At 50.7% G+C, this 24,184-nt stretch overlaps 1 protein-coding gene across 1 annotated transcript in view; it reads left to right on the top strand.

The window, feature by feature from the left end:
• The window catches only part of NR5A1 (nuclear receptor subfamily 5 group A member 1), a 56,342-nt gene that overhangs the window by 15,820 nt on the left and 16,338 nt on the right, over nt 1-24,184 (top strand). The window contains exon 4 of the mRNA XM_061604119.1: nt 1,238-1,917. Coding sequence (XP_061460103.1) covers nt 1,238-1,917 — 680 coding nt within the window. The remainder of the gene's footprint in view (nt 1-1,237; nt 1,918-24,184) is intronic.

The following is a 24,184-nucleotide window of genomic DNA, read 5'->3' as shown; positions in this document are numbered from 1 at the left end:
GCTTCTAAGAGGCATCTAGTCGGACACTGTGGGGAAAGCGCAGCGCACCAGATAGCCCTTGCCTCTGGTTTTCGTATCTTTTCTGGTGGCTGGCGTGCTCGCTCCAAAGCTCTTTTGAAATTTGGGGGGGGGGGGTTGTACTTTTTTTGCTAAAAAAATCCACGCCACCTCCCCCCCCCCTTTTCCCCAATGTGTGTTGCAACTCTAATAAGCGATCCGGACGCAGGGCACGGCTGCTTGGACAAGGCGTGCGGAGCGACCGGGTTCAGCCCGGCTTGGCCCTTCACCTGAGATTCTTGGGGGTGAGGGGCCGCTTTGTCGGAGGCGCTTCCGAGGTCAGAAGCCGTCTCTCTTCCCTTCCCCGCTCCGGAGGAAGGTGGGAGGCGAAGCCGCGGCCTTTTTAAATAGACCCCGCGGGCTGGCTTGGCTCGTCTCGCTCTCTCTCCCCCCCCGGGTGCGTGGGAGCCGCTCTTCGCGGCTGGGCCCATTTCCTGGCTCCCTCGAGTGAGCTTCCAGGGACTGCTTAAGGGGGGGGAGCCAAAAGGAGAGGATGTAGGATGTAGTGTTGGCGGCGAATGTACTTTTGTGAGGGGGGGCCGCTGCGAGCGCTCAGCTGTTTGAGGCGCTTCCAAGGCTGCTCCGTTCCAAGGAACATAGACGGGGAGGGGGCGACAGGGGGCCGCGCCGGCGGAGAGGGCTGCAGCGAAGCACCTGCGCAGCCTCGCGCGCTCTTGACACATTCTTGCGCTCCGCTCCGAGTTCGTAGGCGGGAGCAGGCCACGTGGGGGGCGGCGGCAGGCCACGTGAGGGGCGGCGGGGAGCAGCCACGAGTGGGGCGCGGGGCGGCTATGCACAAGGCCACCCGCTCCGTCCCCACTGGAGCCACCCTGCAGGATGTTGCCCTTGCCTGACCCCCCCCCCCAAACTCGTTTTCGTTTTCCCAGCGCGGAGGCTGCTACGTGGGGAGAGAAGCCATCGGCGGTTGCTGAGCAGGGAAGATTTCCGGCCCCGTCGTCGGAAGGGGTTGCTTAGCAGCCGCCGAGAGCTGGGCTTCCCTTCCCCGCTCATGTGGAGAACCGTCCGAAGCGCCCGGATAAGTGAGGGGCTGGTGCCGCCAAAGCGCGTGTCATTGGGGCCAAATCCGAGGAGCGCTCGTGCCGTCGTGTGAACGCAGCCTGGACGTTCTCGACAGCTCCTTCTAACTGACGCCTGTGCGTGTCTCCCCTTCTCCCTCCAGCTGTGCGTGCCGACCGCATGCGAGGGGGCCGGAACAAGTTCGGGCCGATGTACAAGCGGGACCGGGCTATGAAGCAGCAGAAGAAAGCGCTGATCCGCGCCAACGGCTTCAAGGTGGAGACGGCGCCTCCGCCCATCGTGTCCCCAGTGCAGGCGGCGGACTACGGCGGCCTGCCCGCCTCGCTGCACGGCCTCGCCCACCACCCCGGGGTGGCCAAGGGGCTGCCCCCGCCCAGCGCCACCGCCATGACGCCCGTCGATTACGAGCGCAGCCCCTACGGGACGCCCGCCCTGGCCGTGCCGGTGCCCGCCGGCCACGTGGCGCTCTCCGGCTACCACTACCAGCCCTTCGCCAGCCGGGCCATCAAGTCCGAGTTCCCGGACCCGTATGGGGCCCACCCTCACGAGGCCGCTCCGGCCTACCCCTATCCCGAGGCCTACCCCGGTGGCGGCTCCCCGGTGATGGCGCCCGACATCCCCGACGTGATCCTGAAGCTGCTGCAGCTGGAGCCCGACGAGGCGCAAGTCAAGGGCCGCATCCTGGCCTGCCTGCAGGAGGAGCAGAGCAAGAGCCGCCACGAGAAGCTCAGCGCCTTCGGCCTCATGTGCAAGATGGCAGACCAGACGCTCTTTGCCATCGTGGAGTGGGCACGGAGCTGCATCTTCTTCAAGGAGTTGGAGGTGAGCGCGGGGCGCTATGGTTTGTTTTGGGGGGGCGAATCCCACAAGGGAGCGTCTCCCCACGACTGGCATCACCCCAATATGCGTGTGGCAAGAAATGGGCGCGCACCTGGTGGGCATGCTTTTGGCTGAAGGGAACTGGTTGCTTTGTTCCATTATTATTATTATTATTATTATTATTATTATTATTATTATTGTATCCCACCCTTCCTCCTAGTAGGAGTCCATGATGGGGCAGGCCTATAGCCGACCTAAAAGTTAGGGCACTCAAAAAAGTCTGGGGGGTATTTTTTTTCTGCAATAGATTTATTAATTTATTTGTCTTTTGGTAAAAAAAGAGGGGGCAGAAAAATGCCCCGCCTAGACTCGCCCTGCTATTGGTCTTGGGGGGGGGATAACCTGGGGCTAGAGCTGGCTGGGAAAAAAGGCATGCTATTGCTCTCTGAGCTTGTGCAGAATGCCAGGAGCTAGCTCCCAATGATAGAAGTGTATAAAATTCCCATGATAGAAGGGTATAAAATTACGCATGGCATTGAGATAGTGGATAGAGAAAAGTTTTTCTCCCTCTCTCATGATACTAGAATTTGTGGACATTCAAAGAAGCTGAATGTTGGAAGATTCAGGACAGACAAAAGGAAGGACTTCTTTACTCAGCGCATAGTTAAACTATGGAATTTGCTCCCACAAGACGCAGTAATGGCCACCAGCTTGGATGGCTTTAAAAGAAGATTAGACAAATTCATGGAGGACAGGGCTATCAATGGCTACTAGGCGTGATGGCTGTGCTCTGCCACCCTAGTCAGAGGCAGCATGCTTCTGAAAACCAGTTGCCGGAAGCCTCAGGAGGGGAGAGTGTCCTTGCACTCGGGTCCTGCTTGCGGGCTTCCCCCAGGCACCTGGTTGGCCACTGTGAGAACAGGATGCTGGACTAAATGGGCCACAGGCCTGATCCAGCAGCCTCTTCTTATGTTCTTATCACTCCAAAGTAGCCGGTAAGGCATCTGTCGGTTTTCGCCCTAGAAGTTTCCAAATCTAGGGCCTCTTCTTTCAAAGGAAGCTTCCTCTGTGGCTGGTTTGGTGGGGTGGCTGGCCAGGAGCCCTCTGGCTCTTGAGATTGCTGGTGTCCACCAGGCTCATCTGTGCCTCTTTGTTTATCTTGGAAACCAGTGAAGACTGGTCTATTTGGGAACATGAACCAGAGCCCCAGCAACCTCAGCCGGCAACCTCCACCCGCCTGGCTTCTTTCTTACGTAGTTTTGCCTGCGTTCTACAAACGCTGCAGGGCGGATGGGGCCAAAACTATTATGGATGTGAGCAGAGTACTGCAGTGGCCTGAGCTGCGTGTGTGCCAGTGCGTGTATAGGCTTTTACCCTGCGTTGAGATCACTGAGACTTAAGACTTAGTAAAATAAGGAAAGCTACTTTATTTATAGAAATACATGGTAGATAGGAAAGGCCTACCTACTAACTAGCTAAGTTGGAGGAGTGATGCCTAGACATGGGTCTTGCCCTCATGGCTCAGGAGAGAGAACAAAGACAGAGATGCCTCCTCTCTCCTCGGACAGTTGAAGAAGACAACAAAGGAAGGAGGGGCAGGTCAGCTTCCCTGAGCATAGCAGTTTACCAGGGAAGGAAGTTAGGTAGGGAAGAGCACAGGTAAAGGTAGGCAAGTCTAGCCAGCTGGAGGACCCTCACTCTATCTTCCTTCTGGAATGCAAACAAAAGAACCCAAACAGGAGTGGCGCTTGCCCCACTTCCAACAAAAAGTAGATTTCATTGGCGCCAGGCCCTCCTACCGCTGGGCTCCCTGATTTCTGGCCCGCCAGTCCCGATGGGCACCGGCCACCACTGTTGGAAACCCGCTTTAAGGTGCCCATCTGGCACAGTTGAAATGGCAGCGGTCTGCCAAGCCAAGGTCTAGGCTGCCTTCCCGCGTCACATGAACAAGGTGGTGGGTGGTGGCCAAAGGGAGAGTGGTGATCTGGGCCATCCTGGCAGCCCTCCCCTTGGAAATAAAAGTCTCACTGAGTGCCAGAGGTCCCAGTCTTGGGTTGCTCAGGAAAGACTGGGCAAAGGTCCAGGTGCGCCAGCCAGTGGTGCCTGTTGCCTGCTGAGACTAGTGGGGCAGAAGGCAGGGAGCCCTTAGCAGGTGGCAGCTAGTGCCAATGGCCGGCAGAGCCAACTAATCCAGCTGTTGCCCCCAACTGCCTCCCTACTGAGTTCTGCAAGGGCAACACTGAGAAGGAGGAAGCTGCCAGCCGGGGACACTCCACTGCTGTGGTTGTGTAAGTGAGATGGGAGACCAGTGGGGGCTGGCTGAGGGCCAACAGAGGCTGGTGGGACTGTGCCCCATCCCCCCCTGATGGACCAGCAGGGTGTAGTTGTCCGGGGGATTGGAGGGTCTTAGACCCTTTACTTTTTTAGGAGCAGGGGCCCAGCAGGTCCCTCTATCTCCAGCATGCTATGAGCCAATCAAGCATGAAAGGCGTGTGTTTAGCCACTGAGAAGAGTCTTCTAACATGCTTCCTTATTTTTCCTGCTGATTGGAGCCAATTAGAGTGAAAAGAGGTGAGTCAGCCACTGAGAAGACTCTTCTCAGTAGCTAATACTCTCCCGCTTATTGGCTTCTAGGAGTGTCTGCTGTTGTGGGAAAAGGCATTCACAAGGATCTCATTCTTAACCCCACAGCAAAAAAAAAGGGGGAGGGGTGTGGCTAAGGGACTCTACACTTCTGAATCTGCCACTATGCTGCTGTGGACCAGCCTCTGCTGGCTTTAGCGAGGTGTAAACAGCAATCCTGCACATGCTGTACACTCAGAAGCAAGCCCTATCAAGTCCAGTGGGACTTATCCTTAGGTAAGTGTGTGTGGGATTTCAGCCATGGCTGTCTTTGGGGGGGGGGCATAGTGTCGGAGAGTCGCAATGCTGGGAACGGAGATTACTGAGCGAGCTTATGTGTGTGTGTTTGAATCCTTGCTAAAGATTCTACCTTCCCTGCAAATTAGTCAGACAGAGACTTTAAGCTTTAAAATAAGAAATAACTACTTTATTCTGGAAGTACATGCTTGATAGGAAAGAGTCCTATATCTAACTAACTAGCTAAGTTGGAGCTGCAAACACTGAGCCCAGTGCTTGCCCTCATGCTTTGGAGGAGAGGGAGAGACAAAGGAATATGTCTGCTCCCCTCTCAAGAGAAAGGAAGGAGGAGGGAGGGAACTGTGGTCAACATCCTTTGCATATCAGTCTAGCAGGAAGGAAGAGACAGCAGGAGATCAAAGGACAGGTATAGCCTAGCAACCAAGGAGGTCTCCTCCCTAGCTACCCTTTTTAACCCCAGGCAGCCTCAACCCACAAGTTGGAGTTGAACCACATATTCCAACACGTAGCTCATGCATCTGCTTTGCATGCAGAAGGTCTCAGGTTCAATCCCCAATGGCATCTCCAGGCAGGGCTGGGTGGGAGACACGCGGCTTGAAGCCCTGGCGATCGGCTGCCAGTCAGTGTAGACAATACCAAACTAGATGGACCAATGGTCTGACTCTTTACAAGGCGGCTTCCTGTTTTCCCCGCTGCTCTGAAAGGGTGGTGCATGTTGAGGCAAGGGGGAGGGGCCTGCATTCATCCAGTTTGCTCCTACTGGGAGGAAAGGCGGGATATGAAAATAAATATGCAGATGCGAGCCAAGGCAGCCTGCTTCTTCCATGGCTTTGGGGGCCAAAGAATGGCATTAGAGCCACACGAGCCTTACTGAGGTCTCCAGTCCCCGTCTGAGAGCAGATCTGGAGTTGGGTTTAGGAAGTCCTTCCCCATTGAGGCGTTCTGGGCAAGCCCAAAATGCTGGGCTTAATGCACCACTTGGAAAAACGCCTTTTGAAAGGCCGCACCCCCCAGAGTGAATCCATGGCAGTGTGAGATTTGCACCCAGGACGCTTCCACAGATCCACTCCCTCTGCACCATGCTGGCCCCTGAGGAAAGAGCCACGAGGACAGAGGTGTTGGGCCGGCCCATAAGTCCATCTCATCTAGGGTTCTGTTCCCAGCAGATGCATCTGGGAAGCTCACAAACTTGGGCGTGAAGGCAATGGCCCTCCTCTCTCATTTTTGTCCTCGGCATCCAGTCCTCGCAGATAGACTGCTTCTAAACATAGAGGTTCCAAGGCTAAGCAGCTGCCTACCAGTGTCTTCAGCTCCCCTAATTTGGGCCTGTCTTCCCCCCCCATTGTTTAAAGCCTCCTAAACTAGTGGGGCTGTCACCACCTCTTGTGGCAGCAAATTAGATTCTGCGTTTGTGTTTTAATGGATAATAGGAACCTAGGAAGGTGCCTTATATTGAGTCAGACCATTGGTCCATCTAGCTCAGTATTGCCTACACTGACTGGCAGCGGCTCTCCAAAGTTTCAGACAGGAGTCTCTCCCAGCTCTGCCTGCAGCCAGAGATTGAAGCCAGGACCTTCTGCATCCACAGCAGATGTTCTGCCACTGAGCTATGGCCTGTCTCCTTGTTTTTATATGGTACGTAGGGTATACTACTTAGAGATTTTTAAAATATTAAGTGGTTTAGAATTGTATTTTATATGTAAATACATGAAATTAAATGAAATTCCTTAAGTCATTTTTGACATTGTGTGAAGGGCAGGTATTTCCATTAGCAGACAGCAGCTTTTGGCTAGATTAGCAGAACACCAGAGAGCCAGTGCGGTGTAGTAGTTAAGTGTTGGACTATGACCTGGGGGACCAGGGTTCGAGTCCCCACACAGCCACAAAGCTCACTGAGTGACTGTGGGCCTCTCAGCCTCAGAGGAAGGCAATGGTAAACCCCCTCTGAATACCGCTTACCATGCAAACCCTGTTCATAGGGTCGCGATAAGTCGGAATCGACTTGAAGACAGTCCATAACAAGGAGAACACCTGAGTTCTCTCTCTCTCTCATATTCATTCATCTCTTCAGTTCTCCGTTCATCCCTCCCTCCCTGCACTGTAAAAGGCAATGGCAGGCTTGCACATTAAATGAGTTAAATGAACTCTCGCCAGAGTGGCTTTTATAGTGTCCTGCTAAAACTGCCACAGCAATCGATGGGCGTAACTCATCTGAGTTCCGGCTGGGAGGGAGGCTCAGGTGGCAAATGGGCCGCCGGCAGAGTCCATCAGCAAACTGCAGCCCAGCTTCAGGCAAGGCTGGTTGACCTGGCTTCTTGTTCCAGGCGGAAGGCCCCTCGTCCCACCTCCGTCACCTCACTTTGTAGATCTAGATTTAAGATCTTCTGCACTGGTCTACAATTGGAAGACCATTGCTTTGGCCTTCTGTGTTCTATGCAGTGTGAGCAAATGAGATAATTCAGAGTTGTTGCCTTGCGTGTGTGTGTGTTTCTACCTTCAACTTGGACAGTGTGGTAGTAATGTATTCATTTATTTAATTATTGTGTCTTATCTCCCACCTTTCCTCCAAGGAACTCAAGGTGGTGTACAAAACGTGGTTCCCCAGTCTCCATGTTATCCTCACAACAACCCTGTGAGGTAGGTTCGGCTGAGAGGCAGTGAGCGGCCCAAGGTCACCCAGTGAGCATCATGACCAAGTGGGGGATTGAACCCTGGTCTCCCAGGTCCCAGTCCGGCACTCTAACTGCTTTACCACACTGTCTCTTCAGTGTGTAGGGTACTGTGGTGTAGTGGGTACAGTGTCAGAGTAGGACCTGGGAGACCAAGGTTCACATCCCCACTCAGCCGTGAGAGACCCCTTGGGCCAGTCACTGTCGCTCTGCCTAACCTACCTCATAGGGTTGTTGCGAGGATAAAGCAGGTTAGGGGGAGAACTATGTACACTCCCTTGAGGTCCTTGGAGGAAAGGTTGGGGTGTAGATTTAATAATAAATAAAAGGGGTTTAGGCATGCCTGGAGAATAAGGCTACCAGCAACTATTAGCCATGCTGGCTATATGCCACCTGCAGTTGCCTGGGGTATCCATATCCAGCTTGCGGGCATCCCCAAGGCATCTGGATGGCCATTTTTGGAAAACAGGGTGCTGGACTAGAGGGGGCCCCTTTGGCCTCATCTAGCTGCAGGGCTCTTCTGAAGTTTGTAAGCTCTAGAGCTCTTGGACTGGATATTAAGGCCTTGGGCCGGGGCTGTTCTAATTATAGAACATCATTCACTTCCCAAGCTCTACTAATCTCACTCAAGTAAGATATACATGAATCACCCTGATTTCCTACTTAAAAGGGATCCCCTCCCCCTCCACAAAAAAAATTGGGGGGCTTGAGGTAGGGCAAGGGCGCTCTCCATTTCCCAGAAAATAGAAAAGTGAACTTGGCAAATAATATCTAGTAGCATGAATTGCCCCATACTGACGGTTGCGTTTGCACATAGCAGCAAGCCAAAGCTCTTGGCTTAATCAGCCATCACGCCAGTCTTGTGCTTCCCCTGACAAGAGCGGGCAAACCAGCCTTTGCCAGCCTGGTGCCCTCCAGATGTTTTGCACTACCGCTCTCATCAGCTCCAGCCAGCCAGCGGTCAAAGGCCAGGCTAAGCAAACCAGGAAACGGGGGGGGGGAAATAGCATTAGGGTGCTGTCCAATCCAGGATTGCGGTCTGCTTTGCTCTTGAATCCACAACCAGCGAACGAAAGTGAAGCCGCTTTTGCACGCTGGGGAGGACTAAGGAGCGATCCGTAAGCTAGTTTCTATCTTCTATCCGGCAAGCAAAAGGCGTTATTGGAGTTCCAGCCCTGGAGGCCAAAATGCTCGGGATGGGAAGAAGGGGTGGTGAGAGGTGGGTGGCCTGGGAGAGTTCCAAGAGCCAGATAGGCCTGGAGGGCCACCTTTGGCCCACGGGCCTGAATTTGCTCACCACTTGGGTCAGCCCTGGGATGTTGACAAAGCATTGCAGGTTCCATTGAGGAGTCAGGGTGGAGCGGGAGGTAATCTGAAGAGCAAGGGCCGGGGGAAGGCGTTGAGCAGAGACAGGACGTAGTTTGTTGTTGTTACGTGCTTCCAAGTCGACTGCGAGTTATTGTGATCCTATGAATCAGCAACCTCCAAGAGCATCTGTCAGGAACCACCCTGTTCAGATCTTGTAAGTTCAGGTCTGTGGCTTCCTTTATGGAATCAATCCATCTCTTGTTTGGCCTTCCTCTTTTTCTACTCCCTTCTGTTTTTCCCAGCATTATCTTTTCTAATGAATCGCGTCTTCTCATTATGTGTCCAAAGTATGATAACCTCAGTGTCATCATTTTAGCTTCTAGTGATAGTTCTGGTTTAATTTGTTCTGACACCCAATTATTTGTCTTTTTCACAGTCCATGGTATGCGCAAAGCTCTCCTCCAGCACCACATTTCAAATGAGTTGATTTTTCTCTTACCTGCTTTTTTCACTGTGCAACTTTCACATCCATACATAGAGATCGGGAATACCACATGGTCTGAACGATCCTGACTTTATGCTCAGGAATGATGGGAACTGTAGGCCAGCAACATCTGGGGACCCAAAGGGTGGGAGAGGGTGGGGTAAGGTGTAGAACTGAGAAAAGGATGGAAGGGGAGTGTAAGTAAGAAGATTCTGTTGTGTAAATTTGTATATTTGTTAAGCAGAGAGTAACAGCGGTCTGAAATGCGTGTGTGCCAGTGTGTGCGTTTACCTAAGTGGCAGGCTTTTACCCTGCATTGAGATAACTCAGACTTGAGACTTAGTAAAATAAGAAAAGCTACTTTATTTATAGAAATACATAGTAGATAGAAAGGCATACCTCGTTCTAACTAACTAAGTTGGAGGCGCAATGCCCAGGCTTGGGAGTTGCCCCCATGGCTAGGATAGAGAGAGCAGAGACAAAAGGTGTCTCCTCTCTCCTGGACAAGGAGGAGGGGCAGATGAGCTTCAAAGGAAGGAAGGAAGTCAGAGCATCACAGGTAAAGGTGGTCAAGCCTATCCATCTGGAGGACCCTAACTCTATCTGCCTTCTGGAACATAAACAAAACAGGAGTTGCTCTTGCCCCACTTCCAACAGATTCGCCCAGGGCTTTTGAAGTGCGAAGTGCTGCAGCCGCCAGGCCGAAGAGGCAGGAAGGGCCGAGGAGGAGGAGGAGTGTAGCAGCAAATCCAACATGCAGGGTCCCTTCATGAAAACGCCCCTCCCTCTTTTTTTTGCCGCTGGGTTAAGAATCGGATCCTTGTTAATGCCTTCTTCCACAAAAAGAGACGTCTCTAGGAGCCAGTAAGCATTGAAAAGGAGAATGTTAACTACTGACTCAACTCCTTTCACTCTGATTGGCTCCAGTCAGCAGGAAAGGACAAGAAAGCAGGTTAGAAGACTCTTCTCAGTGGCTATCACACTCCCCTTTCATGCTGATTGGTTCATAGGATCCTGGAGACATAGGGGCCCTGCTGTGACCTTGCTCCCAAAAGAGACCCTGGATGACTGCAACTCTGCCGGGGAGTTGTTTTGAATAACTCATGGAGGATAAGGCTAGTGTGGCTACGAGCCAGGATGGCTATGTTCTGCCTCCATGCTCAGAGGCAGTAATGCTGCTGAATACCAGTTGCTGGAAGCCGAAGGAGGGGAGAGTTGCTGTTGGGCTCAGGTTCTGCTTGCGGGCATTTGGTTGGCCGCAGTGAGAACAGGATGCTAGCATAGATGGGCCACTGGCCTGATCCTGTGGGGCTCTTAGGAACAAACCTGTTCTCTAGCTGTGTCCTGTTATTCTCACAGCCACAGACAAAGCGGCTGTTCCTCTCTGAGTGCCCTCCTAGCCCAATCCAGGGTGCTTCTGAAGCCCAAGTTTGAAGCCAAGATGCCCTTCACGGGGGCATCCGCGCCTCCCTTTCTCTAGCCAACTGCAGAGTTCCTTGGGTGTGCTGGCAACAGCATCTCCCCCACCCCTAAACTCAGCAATGGCATCAACACCTCCTGGGGGGGGGTTTCACCTTTTGGCACGTAATTGTGAAGAAGGGTGAGGGGGTGGCCTACATTGCCGCTGGGCTAATTGGCCTCTTGACACCGGTTCGTGTGCAATATTCTGCCCACCCCAACCCCCCCTCCCAGGGCAGCCGGATTGGAAACAGATTTAACTTCCCAGATATATTGTTTCATTTAAGGGCTAGTAATTCTGTCAGTCCGGCGCTGACAAACGAGAGCCTCGCCTGCCAATCTGCCGGCAAGAGTGATGTGCCGCTGCTCCTGCGGTGTCAGCCGCCTGAGAGTTACAGGCTCTGCTGGCCTTCAGAGGCAGGACTAATAATGTAGCCAGGCCAGAGGGGGATTTGGGGGGCCTGCTTGTTTATGGAGAGAGGTGGGTGGTGAGGGCAGGAGGGGTTGGGGGGGTTGGGAAAAGAGGTCAGAGCTGATGTCCATAAATACCCTCCCTAAGTGAGCCGAGATGAGATGTGTCAAGGCTTGAAGGAAGATTTGCGGGGAGGGAGAGTCTGAGCCGGGAGGTGGAATAGATTGTGCTGGGGGGTCGTCCTGGCGTTGGGCTGCTCTGTCCTCTTTCAGTGACAATGTGTAATAGATAATTTTAAAAAATTATATAAAGATGGATTGCTCTGGAAGATGCGGGAAGGGTTGCGTGGGGCCTCCCAGCAATCTGCCCCTCAGAAATCTGGGGATCTGAAGCTTTCGGGCTCTACCTCCTGATTGCCTTATTTATTACATTTGTATACCTCCCCATAGCCAAAGCTCTCTGGGCGGTTTACAACAATTAAAACATTAAAAACAAATATACAAATTTAAAAACACATTTTTTAAAAACAGTTTAAAAACACATGCTAAAATGCCTGGGAGAAGAGGAAAGTCTTAACCTGGCGCTGAAAAGATAACAGCGTTGGCGCCAGGCGCATCTCGTCAAAGAGATTCCATAATTTGGGGGCCACCACTGAGAAGGCCCTCTCCCTTGTTGCCATTCTCCAAGCTTCCCTTGGAGTAGGCACCCGGCAGAGGGCCTTTGATGTTGAGCGTAGTGTATGGGTGGGTTCGTGTCGGGAGAGGCGTTCCATCAGGTATTGTGGTCCCAAGGTGTGTAAGGCTTTACAGGTTAAGACCAGCACCTTGAATCGAGCTCGGAAACATACAGGCAGCCAACGCAAGCGGGCCAGAATCGGTTACTTCAAGGGAGGGGAAACATTCCACATTCCCTGCTGGATAACCTTCTTGGGGCCACATGCCTATAGCGGGCAGGAAGACAAAGGAGGATGGGCAATGATTGCAAATTTTATGTTTATAGTCTGCTAGTTCCTGCACACCTCTCTCTCCTCCCAGAGAAGCAAGAACCATTATCAGAGTTGAAGGGCCCACTCCGGCAAGGCAGAAACACTTGGGGAGGTTATGAGGCAAGGCTGGGGAGAGGGTGTGGCCTGGGCAGCGTCTGAAGGGCCAGATAAAAAGTCTTGGAGGGCCACATCTCTTTATAAGCCAGCCTTTCATGAGCCCCAGGTGTTTTGTATGTATGTATTTATTTATTTATTTCGGTCATAGACCAGCAGATATAAAATATATAGCACCAATAGTACACAATAGCAAAAAAGGCAGCAGCATTCTAAAACTGTGTCACTAATATCGGTATATACACATCATGATAAAATCATAAAACAACATTAAAATACTCGCAGTGTCCTCCTCCTACAGACAGTAGCGGCTGCACAGAAACTGGCCACCTTGGTTGTAACCTGAGGATTCTGATCTGTCAGCAAGTAGTGTACATAACTTGCATTGGGACCCCTGGGCATTTTTCCAGGTGTTTTGGTTTCGCCCCGGAAGGGAGTTGTAGTCCAAAACATCTGGGGCACCAGGTTAGGGAAAGCCGGTCTATAGCCTGGTGACAGAGCACATGTCTTGTACCAAAAGCTCCCAGGTTCAATCCCCGACATTTCTCGGTAAGGGTGGGAAAGACCCAGGAGAGCCGCTGCCTCTCTGTAGACTAGGGGTGGGGAACCAGAGGCCCCCCAGATGCTTCTAGCCTACAACTCCCATCAGACCTGATCACTGGCCACGCTGACTGGAGCAGACAGGAGCTGGCTTCCCAAGCGTTGCTGGAGTCACAAGTCCTCCACTCCTGGTGTAGACAATCCTGCGTGTGCCTTGTGTGAAAAAGGTCCCCTATTCAGGCCCCGACATCTCCAGGTGGGGCTAGAGAATGCCAAACAGCTGACAGTCAGGCTTTGCCTGCTTGGCTCTTTCCAGATATTGGTCCACGACAGCTCCCATCTGCTCTAGTCAGCGTGCTGTGCTGATTGGGGCTGATGGGAGTTGTGGTGTAAGAATATCTGGAGGGCACCAGGTTGGGGAAGGCTGATGTAGGCAATGCAAATGGCTTGTCTTGGGAGAAGGCAGTGTCCTAGGCCTCGTGATTTGCATTGGAAGCAGAGCTTGGAAAAGTTGCTTTTTTTAAACTACAACTCCCATCAGCCCCAGCCAGCATGGCCACTGGATTGGACTGATGGGAGTTGTAGTTCAAAAAAGTAACTTTTCTAAGCTCTGATTGGAAGGGCCGGCCAGGTATGGGTGGAGAAATTTGGGGTTGACTGCAAGAACGTTTGCAGGTGTGGCACTGTGCGGCGAAGGTGAGGAGTAGGGCGATCAGACGAAATCTTCAGAGAAGAGAGAATGTTTAGCAGAGATGACTCCAGAATAACTGGAGAGGGGAGAAAAGTGCGTTGGTGGTAGAAGCAGAGCACCTTTTGCGGACAGGTGTGACAATCACAGTGCCTAGACCCTTACAGGCTGGTGATTTGTTTGCAGGTGGATTCTGCAACATGTCACTGATGCAGTAATAGCGCATTAGAGATGGATTTATGCTGGACCATCCGCACATCATTTTGCTTTTTTAGTTGCTCTGTGACGCCTTCCCAATGTTATTGCATTATTACCATCTGGAGGGGCGCTCTTGCCCTATAGGGCAACAGAAACGAGAGACACCCAAAACACACTGCCCAGAACATTTGCAGTATGAAAAATAGGATTTCAGCAGGACTTTACAGGACATGCACCAATTGGAAACAAAGCAGTTGGTCTGGCCGAAAACTTTGCAAGCACAAACAGTATTGAAAGTCGGATTGCGTCTAACCACCCTGATACCATCATGAGCACAAATCGTTGTGAATGCACAACAAAAAGGGCGTCTGGAGGGTCCCTCTGTGTCTCTGGTTTGTGTTGGAGCCATTGGCATGTCCCCCTGGTCAAGGCTATAGGGCAGTGTCCACCTGGCCTGGCCCAGCTCCAGGTGGTGGCAAATGCTCAAAACTGCTTAGACCATGTAGGGTTCAAAGTTGACTCTGGATCTGCTCAGAAGCCCTGAGGGGAAGAGGCAAACTTCCCAGCGTTTCCCAGCATGCCCTTGTTTCCCTCACTTGGGCCGCTCAGTTCTGGGATCTCTGTGGTTCCTTTCCCCTGAAGCTCCTGACGTCACCGGCCTGTAGTTAGGTTAGGTTTTGATCTGGGTCATCATGACCCACCACTTCTGACTCTGCGCCAGAGCATTTTTTGGCTGCCGGGAAGCCAGCGGCTGCTTCGCAGGAGGAGGCTCTGTGGAAATGGCTTCTGGCTGGGCCATCCTCTGCCTGCTTCCTTTTTCCTCCTCCTGTGTCTGTCTAGGCATGCCAGAGCTTGCAAGGAGAGCCCTCTGAAGACTTGAGCTTTTCCAGGAACGGTGGCTTCCCAGGCAGTATGAGGGTCCCTCCTCAGTTTAGGGAATGGCTACTTCCAAGGTCAGTGGCTTGGTTGCCTGATGGAAGGCAATCTTCCTTGCACATGGTTGTGGTGCGATAATCCACAAGAGAGGGTTCTGCTGCTGTTTGGCACAGCTGCAGTTGTTTTGCAGGGGGGGGTGCCCTGTTGGTTTGCTTCTAGTTTTGTGCTAGACTGCTGGCCAGGAATGGGGGTGGATGGGGGTGTTCTTTCCACTGTAGAAATTGTGTTTGGCTTTGGGAGGGAAGGAATTGCTGTTGCATCCAGCTGAGCTAAACCCAGATGGGGTGTCTTCCCTTGGAATGCTTAGGAACACGGAAACTTTCCCTCCCATTAAGGATGAGGGAGAAATTTGTTTTTGTTTGCATTTTAATGAAATTCACGCTGTTTGAACCAATACACAACCAAACCAAAACACAGTTCACTTTCAAAATTCGTACTTCCCCAAATTTTGCAGAGCAGTTCTCTATCCAAACAGTGTCTGCAAACATGCATATATTAGAGTTAAGTGTGAATTAAAATGCATACATTTGTGGAAACAACGTATAGAAATGCAATAGGTTGAGGAAAATGGATTGGAAAAATGTTCCTATTAGTCAAAACTGCCTACAAATATTTCTTATCTTAGGTGAAGGTTGCACTAAAATGCTGATGAATTTTCCATGAGTTTTTTGTTTTGCTGCGGAAATAGGGAAAACTGAATTTAAGACTGGAAAAACAAGAAACCGAAATAGACAGATTATCTATCCCTAACCCTCATCAGCCCCAGCCAGCATGGCCTGTGGTCAGGGATGATGGGAATTGTAGTCCAATAACATCTCTTAGAGAAGGAACTTAGAGAGCAAAGTAAATTATTTGCATTTTTACTTACTTTAGGGTTAGGGTTAAATGATCTACATCTGCAGTGTTTGAAACAGAGAGAGAACACGAGAGAGTCAGGGGCTGTTGTGCTGAACTGACATCTAGGCAGCCAATTAAGCAATATATTGTTTTCCTGATTGTTGGGGGGGGATAAGTCAGTCACTGTGACATCCGAAGGGTGTTAGCCTATTATTAACACCTCCAATTTGTGAAAGATTTTGTCATCTCTTGGCCGGGCTGTGTCCTTTCTCAATTCTCAAGGTGACACCTCCAATCTTCACCAAATAATTGTGCACTCTTCCTCTCCCCCCCCATGCAGTTGTTGCATTTGTAGCAGCCTCTCAAAGGGTCTTGTCGGCAAAATGCATCTTGAGTGATCATGCAGCACTCTTGTGTATATATGTACACAAACGTACTCTGGGCAAATAACAGCTTGACCCACAAGATATTTTAGTGGCTCAGAGATTAGCTGATGGAGAAGTCTCACCCTTGCTCCTGTGTCTTTCTGCCTTTTTTGGGCTGCTCTTAGTGGTGCAGGAACAAGGCCAGTAAAAACAGCCAGCAACCTCATTTCCTTACCCAAGATCACAGGGGCTTTCCTTCGTTTGGAAGTGGAGGCTGCCTGTTTCCATTTTATTCCCCAACCCAAACTGGCGTGTGCAAAAATCTTTCCAAGTGACTTGGGTGCCAGAGTTCTTGAGGTCTTCAAACCTTGTGGACTTTTGGATCTGTTCCACTCACTGTTCAAGGCACCCCTTCCTCTGCACTGCCGAAACTCTGCGGCACCCCTGTTGCAAGGGCCAGGAGTCCCAACCTGAACTGGCCGCATTGCCCAGGCCTTGAAACAATTTACACCTCTATAAATAGCTACTCTGAGACTGTTGGGTGGAATGAGCTTCTGCACTTTCTGATGGACCATTATGTCCCAAAGGTCACTGGTCAGAGATACCTGGGTTCCCACCCCACTCCTCTTGGAAAGCTTTAAAGCCAGAAAGACACTTTTTGTAATTACCAAGCAGTCAGACGCCTGGAGCCCACGTGTGGTCATTGCATCCTGCTGTTATCAGGTTTGTGAAGACAATTAAAGCTTCCTCTCTCTCCCTCCCAGCCTTTAGATAAAAAGCACTTCTAAAAGGCAAGCCTCGATTACACCTCTTTTTGGCTGCAGTTGATTTTTGGTGATGCAGGTGTGGAGGGAAGCTGCTTTTCCTTGCTGTTAAAACCGACCCTCCATGGATTGAGGTTCACTACTTAAAAGTCCTAGAGCAGCACGCTCCAGTACCAGAGGTGTGGCTAGGTATGAACTGTCTCTTCTGAGATCTTCTGGACTAGGCCTGTGCCTTGGCCATTATTATAAAGGTCCATAAAGCAGGTTTTTTAGTAGCAAGCTCAAAGAGGCAATCCCAAGACCAAAGTCAGCTGTGGAAATCATGCTTCGTTTGTACACATGTTCTTGTTACCTTGGTTCCTTCACGGTATTGGTGGTGGCATGTCTGCATCCTGCACACACATTGAAACAGGCGTTACTTTGTTTGCACCCTGTGGGATGAAGGAGATAGTGCTTTGTTGGCCCCACCAACAAACTATCATACTATCAAACTATCAAATTTTCTTCCGGGGAGAGGGGCATAAAATGTATGTAGGCAGGCTCAACATGGCTGACCTTTCTCCCCCTCCGTACCCACAGCAACATTTTTGGCCTCTGGTTAGAGTAGGGCACTCTCTGCGCATTAGGTGGAAAGGGTCAAACATGGACCTTTTCCATAGCTAGTGTGATGTGGTGGTTAGAGTGTTGGACTAGGAGCTGGGAGACCAGGGTTCAAATCCCCACTCAGCCTTGAAGCTTGCTGGGTGACCTTGGACCAGTCACAATCGCTCAGCATAACCTATCTCACAAGGTTGTTATGATGATAAATGGAGAGGGAAGAGAATCATGTGTTTAACCTACCTCACAGGGTGGTTGTGGGGATAAAATGGAGAGGGAAGAGAACCATGTATGCCACCTTGAGCTCCTTGCAGGAAAGGCGGGATATTAATGTAATAAATATATAAATATCCATGTGAATTCAACTGTGTGCTTAATGCTGCTTAACAGAGAACATTTTCTTGGATGCAGACAATTAAAAGGTACACATTATTATTAGTAGTTATTAAATGTACATAAACTTATACATTTTATTTACATATTAAATTAGGCCTGGAAGAGCTGAGCATGCTTCCAGCTTAGGCATGATTTCATTCACTGGGCAGTCACAGTTTCTCAGCCTCAGTTTCTAGCCTGCAAGACTGGAACAATGGAGGGTCTCTCTCTGCCCCGTACTGTTGCAGGATGCATGCGACAGAATGTCCTCCTAAACTTCTCTTGAGATTTAAAGCCAAAACGTGGCAGCCCAAATGATCTTACCATTGTTGGCCAGGACAGACTTCTGAACATGGTTCCTTCCAGATGTCAACAACCCCCAGCATCACTGAGCATTGAGCAGTCTGGCTGGGGCTGGTGGAAGTTGGAGTCCAACAACATCTGGAGATGGGGGACGGCTTGGCTCTGACAGGGAAGGAAGGGGAGCCCCACCCCACCCCACCAGGCACCAGGTTGAGAGAAGTGGTCTCTGAGGCCTGGGAAGCCTGAATGCAGGTTCCACCTCTGCCCTGGGTGCTGGTCTGTTTTAGCTGTACCTCAGTGGCTTATCTGTAAAACGGCAACAGCCGTGGATTACCTCCCACCTGGGTTTGTTACGTGGGCAGTCACAATTAAGGCTTTGCAAATAAGAAGCCTGTGGACATGGTTAGGAGTGGGCGCTGCTTTAGTGGAGGCGGTTCCCTGGAGTATTCATCGGCTGAGGCAGGAACGCGAGGCTTGGGAGTCTCTTGAAAGGCCACGTCCTCTTCCCTGAGCGCGCTCTCTCTCTCTCTCTCTCTCTCTCTCTCTCTCTCTCTCTCTCTCTGCATGCGGCCTAACTCCCTTAGCTTTTGTTTTCTTCCAGCGCATAAGCATCGCTTTATTGCCACTCTTTGCTGGGGAATCGTGGCATTCTGTGCCTCCCAGGTTTCACATCTGTCTTTTTTTCCCCTCCTACAAGTGGCTCGTACAATGGCCATGGAAGCCTGGACTCTCTGAACGTGGAGGGTTCTGTGTGTTTGTGCCTGTGCATGCATGAATCTTCATTATCCATAGAATACTTAGCTCCCTTTGTTGTGCTGTTGTGGCGTCTGTTTCTGCACAAAGATGCAAAACGAGAGAGGAGACAACAATGCTTTGGAGGCTGGTGGAGTAAGGGGAGCTGATTCCTCCAAGTTGGGGGCAGGGGACGGCAGTTACAGCTCTCAGTCCTGTTGCAGAGTGGCGTAATGCAGCAGTGGCCAAAGTGGCACCTTCCATATCTTTTGGACTGCAACTTGCATCAGCTGCACATGATGGCTGGGGCTGATGGGAGTTGTAGTCCAAAAGACTGGGGACCAAATTGGCAAATGCTGCCTTACAGAGCAAGACGGTTTTTGGTGCTCTCTGTGTGACGAGGCAAATTTGTTTGGCATGGATTAGGTTTTACTCTCCATTCTGGTTTTTGGACTTTACTGTTGTGTTTTGGCTGTCCTATACATATAAGTAGAACAATTTTGGGGGAAGGAAAAGATGTAGAAAAGGATTTTCCAAGCTGTAGTGGGCCACCAGCGGTTCACAGGCTTCAGGTAGTCTGCGGCGTATCTTGAATAACACTTGCAATTTGAATGCGGTAGGATTCTAGGGAATTCAAATTGTAACACAATAAAGTGCGATAAAAGAAGTGAGATAAGCGATACAAATAAAACTCAATACAGCATCTAGCACACCTTGCAATTGCTACAAGAGGCACAGAAATCATGAAGTGGTCCATGTAAACTCTCAGCAATTTCCAAGTGGTCCGTGGGGAAAAAAATGTTTCAGAAACACTGTCCTAAGAATAAGCTTTTTATTGTAGATAGCCCAGAGAACTAGGTTATGGTACAGCTAACAGATATAAATAAATGGACTGATACTAAAACTGTTCTGTGCATGGAGTGGTTCATCTTTTGGTGCCCACCCCCAGACCATATCAGTACCCCCCATCTTTAAACCACTGTTCTTCAACCTTGGGTTCCCAGATGTTGCTGGACTACAACTCCCATCATTCCTAACCATTGACTAAGCTGGCTGGGGCTGATGGGAGATGTGGTCCAGCAACATCTGGGGACCGAAGGCTGAAGAACAGTGCCTTAGACTGAATGCCGCTCTCTGTGGGTGTCCTTGGACAATTTGTGGTTCTGGCCCTGGTGGCGTGGCAGCCACCTTGAGCATTAACGATGCCAGGATTTGCTGGCCCAGCCCGCGGTATCGTGAAGCCAATGGTGGTATTGTGTGAATTTGTATATTTGTTAGCAGAGAATGTCAGCGGTCTGAAATGCGTGTGTGCCAGTGTGTGCGTTTACCTAAGAAAGCAGACTTTTACCCTGCATTGAGATCACTGAGACTTAAGACTTAGTAAAATAAGAAAAGCTACTTTATTTATAGAAATACATAGCAGATAGAAAAGGCATACCTAGTTCTAACTAACTAGCTAAGCTGGAGGCGCAATGCCCAGGCTTGGGAGTTGCCGCCATGGCTTAAGAGAGAGAGAGCAGAGACAAAAATGTCTCCTCTCTCTCAGATAGTTGCAGAAGAGATGAAAGGGTGGAAGGAGGAGGGCCAGATAAGCTTCCCTAAGACTCAATGTTACATCCCAGAAGATCTGCTGTTAACCTTGTTCTTAAGCTGGAGATTTGCAGACTGATTGACAGTCTGTGCTAGGTCCTGCAGGTTTCGGGTGACACCTAGGGTTCTGGGACAAAGAAACAGTGGCTGACAACTCTCCTGCCCCTCCCCCCGTCTGAAAACATAAAGCCCAGCTATTACCCAGATCTTTCTCATGCTCTTGTACAAAACATGCAGGTTCCTGGTTAGGCAGAAAAGAGGTTATAAACAGAAGCAAAACAGTCTCTATATTAACAAAGCCGGGGATTAACTTTGGGTTGTGTTTTAGGTTTCGTTTTGTTTGTAGAGTCAGTTGTAGCTAATTTGTCTACTCTTACCAAGTAGTTGGAGAGAACTTACCCTCTTAAGGGACCCTTCCAGATGCCTTTTTAATTGTGAATTCATGATGCTTTCTGCCCACGATGGTATTGGGGTGGTTATATGCAATTCTCCTTTCAATTCTATATCCGCCTACAAAAGTTTCGAGGTTAACGTACTGCTTTGTTTCCATGTCCATAACTTCCTGCTGAAATTTGATAGCTTTTTATACCCCAAATGTCCTGGTTTATTTTTTGTGCAAGAGTGCTCCTCCAGACGACAATAACACAGGGGTTACACACCCTGTCACTTGTGCAACTGTGGGCAAGCTGCATAGTCCCAAGGAGCCCAGTTGCCCCCCAGCTGACAGTTGTGGACAAGGAAGGGGCTGGCTTGTGCAGCTGTGGCAAGCTGAGCAGGCCCTAGCCAGCTGGGGAGGGCTAGTCTCAGGGAGGCAAAGGTAAACCCCTTCTGAATACTGCTTACCATGAAAACCCTATTCATAGGGTAACCATAAATCGGGATCGACTTGAAGGCAGTCCATTTCCATTTTTCAACCATCGCAAAACTGATAACGTGGAATGATATGTGAACGGTCCAGTATGAATCCACCACTAATTCACTATTATTGCGCCAACAGCGTGTTGCAGAATACGTCTGCAAACAAAACATTGTTCTGGAGGGGCCCAAGGTGTTTTTTTGCGGTGTTTCATATATTCAGAGCGTATCTTGTACAAAAGCTCTGTACAGACCACTAAGGACAGTTTTGTTATCGTTGCTGGATTGCTGTGGGTAAGGGAGAGAATATCTTGCCAGAGGCCACCTGGTGGTGATATTAGGAGAGGTCTTGAACGCTCCACCAGATTGCTATTAATTTAGTAATGCTGCCTTTCGCAGCAGGGGCATCACTCCCCAACCTGTCCTTGCTTCTGTCCTTCACATCAAGCAGACAAGTGAGGAGGGGGCCTTTCTTGGCACTGGGAAGTTAATGGAGGCTCCCCACATACCAACATACATTTGGCTTCTTCTGCTCCGTATTCCTGCAGGCTGGAGGAATGGACACTCTCTTCCAGGCTGCAAAATGTATCCATAGCGGCATCCTGGGAGACACTGGCCTTTTTGTGTGCAAACAACGGGGTGTTCTCCCTCCCTTTGGGCTGCTGGACGGGGGATGCGCCCTGCAGACACTGTGTTAAGAATTTGGCGAGATTCTTGGCCTGAGAAGGGGACCCAGCGCAGATAAGAGAGCAGCTGGACTTTGCTGTCCTGTGTTCTTGTGCCGTGCCAAGCAGTCTCTGTGTGAGGGGTGCTTGATGTGTAACTAATCATGCACCCCTCACAAAGAGCTAGGGGGTCTTCAAAGCCAGCCACACAGCTGCATTCCCTGGAGCCCAGCCCTGTGTATAGGGGCTGTGGGGTCCCTGGGCACGTTTACAAGGGCTGTAGAAAATTCACTCTGTTTGAAATAAGAATTGGAACCCAAGGCCTGGAGCAGGCTGTGGGGCTCAGTGGCAACATCCATCCCCCAAATATCCATGCTGGAGGTCTTCCTGGCACGTCCCGCTTGTGACATGACTTCCCAGCTGCTGACTTGCAACAGCAGAGCTGAGATGCCCTTTTAGCATCTGTCCCCGGAGCTCAAGCGTGCAGAGATGATGTTATAATTTATTGTGTTTCTCTCTTGCCTTTTTTCCAAGGAGCTCCAAGAGTTGTATAACGTGTGTGCCTTCCCCCACCTTATCCTCCCAGCAACCCTGTGAGGTGGGCTAGGCTGAGAGGCAGTGACTGGCCCAACGTGACTGGCCTACTGTATTGCAGCAGTTCTGCTCCTACCTTCAGGACTGTTACTGAGGGGGGCACTTTGGGGTCCCACAGGATTCCATTTTGTGGCCCCCCTTGCTATTTAATATCCATCTGAAGCCGCTGGGTGCTGTCTTCAGGAAATTTGGAGTGAGCTGTCGTCAGTATGCAGGTGGCACCCAGCTGTGTCTCTCTGTTCCATCTGAATCACAAGAGGTGATTAAGGTGCTGGACTGGTGCTTGGAGGCAGTGGTGGGCTGCACGTTGAAGCTGAATGCTGAAAATACAAGAGGTGTTCCGTGTTTCAAGTTCTTGGGGTGGGAAGGTGGCCTGTTCTGGATGGGACTGTACTCCCCGAAATGAGCAGGTCCGTAGCTTGGAGCTGCACCTGGATCCAGCATTGTCATTGGGGGCTCAGATGGCCTTAGTGGCTAGGAGTGTCAATTTCCAGCTCTGGCTAATTCACCTGCTACAGCCCTTGGCTGCTGTCCTCCATGCTTTGTATTATTGCAATGCGTTGTACGTGGGGCTGCCCTTGAAGATGGCTCAGAAACTTCAAGTGGCCCAAAGCGCAGCAGCCAGATTGACGGTTGGAGTCCCGTCCTCACAGACGCTTGGCTTTAAAACAGCTGCGCTGGTTGCCAGTTCACTTCCGCGCTCAATTTGTGGTGCTTACATTAGTGTTTAAAGCCCTGCAGAGTGTGTGTGTGTGGTTTATGCTTGGAACCTCAGAATATCATGCAGTTTGTAAAGCGAGAAGCAGCAGTTCCTAAGGGAGTCTTTACATCCAACACTCCCAACCTTGCCTCTTGCTGATGCCTCTTGTTTGACTGGTCTGTGACATCTAGTAGGATCTGGACTGGCGCAGCTTGGCAGCGGTGTGGGTGGGTGGTGGCCCAGGGGTGGGATTCACCTTGCAGTGTTGGTTGTTGTGGAGCAAAGGAAAACAGCCCCTTCTCCTGGTCAAGAGGCCAAGTTCTGCCCGGTTCTTGTAGGTCCAAGATGGGGAATCTCTGTGGTCTTCCAGATATTTGCTGGATTACTGCAACTCCTGTTATCCCTCACTCGGCTACTTCAGCTGGTCCAAAATGCAGCACGCCCATGTACACTGCACGGAGGTCCTTTTTTTGGGGGGGGGAGCAGGAGAGAGTAATTCAATACTTTATCACATTATCTTTGCACGCAGCCTAAAGGGGCACCTCAGCTGTTGGTAGGCCGTACCCTGTGGCAGGTCGCAAAGGAGCCGCCACCTCCTTCCATGCCACCAGTGTGACAGCAGGGGCCATCGCTTCAGTGTGGATCTTTGGGGAACTGATGGCTGTTGGCCGTGCTGGTTGAGGCTGATGGGGAGCCGGAGTCCAGGAGCATCTAGATAGCCACAGATCTTCCCCATCCGGGACGTGGGTGTTGGGCTGATGATCTTGCATGGCTCTGATGGTGTGGAGGATGGGTCCCTGTGTGTCATTTAGACGCTTCTCTTTCCCCCCTGGTCTCCCTTGGGTGTAGAAAGCTTGCTGCTCCTGATCCAAAATTATCCTGCAGGGGCTTTTCTTTCACGTTTTGTCTTGCTCCTTCCACACCCACTGTGCTCTGCGGGAGAGAGCGTCCGGCAGATACCGTCTTATCAGGACGTCCTGTCTGTGTGATGTCAGAGTCGGACCTTTGGTGTGGCAGCACCTGCCCTTTGGAACTCTCTCCCACTGCATATCAAACAGGTGTGATCTCTTGTTGCCTTTTCAGTGCCTCTTGGAAGAACTTCCTATTCCAACAAACCCTTTAAATGGAGATTTTCAATCCCATGCTGTGCATCTGTATTGGATTTGAGATTGTTTTTATATAGGCAGTTGTTCTAAATGTGTTTTATGTATGCAATTGTTA

The sequence above is a fragment of the Rhineura floridana genome, chromosome 20 (assembly GCF_030035675.1).
Source record: "Rhineura floridana isolate rRhiFlo1 chromosome 20, rRhiFlo1.hap2, whole genome shotgun sequence".
Lineage (NCBI taxonomy): Eukaryota > Metazoa > Chordata > Lepidosauria > Squamata > Rhineuridae > Rhineura > Rhineura floridana.
This window is presented reverse-complemented; position numbering and strand designations above follow the sequence as displayed.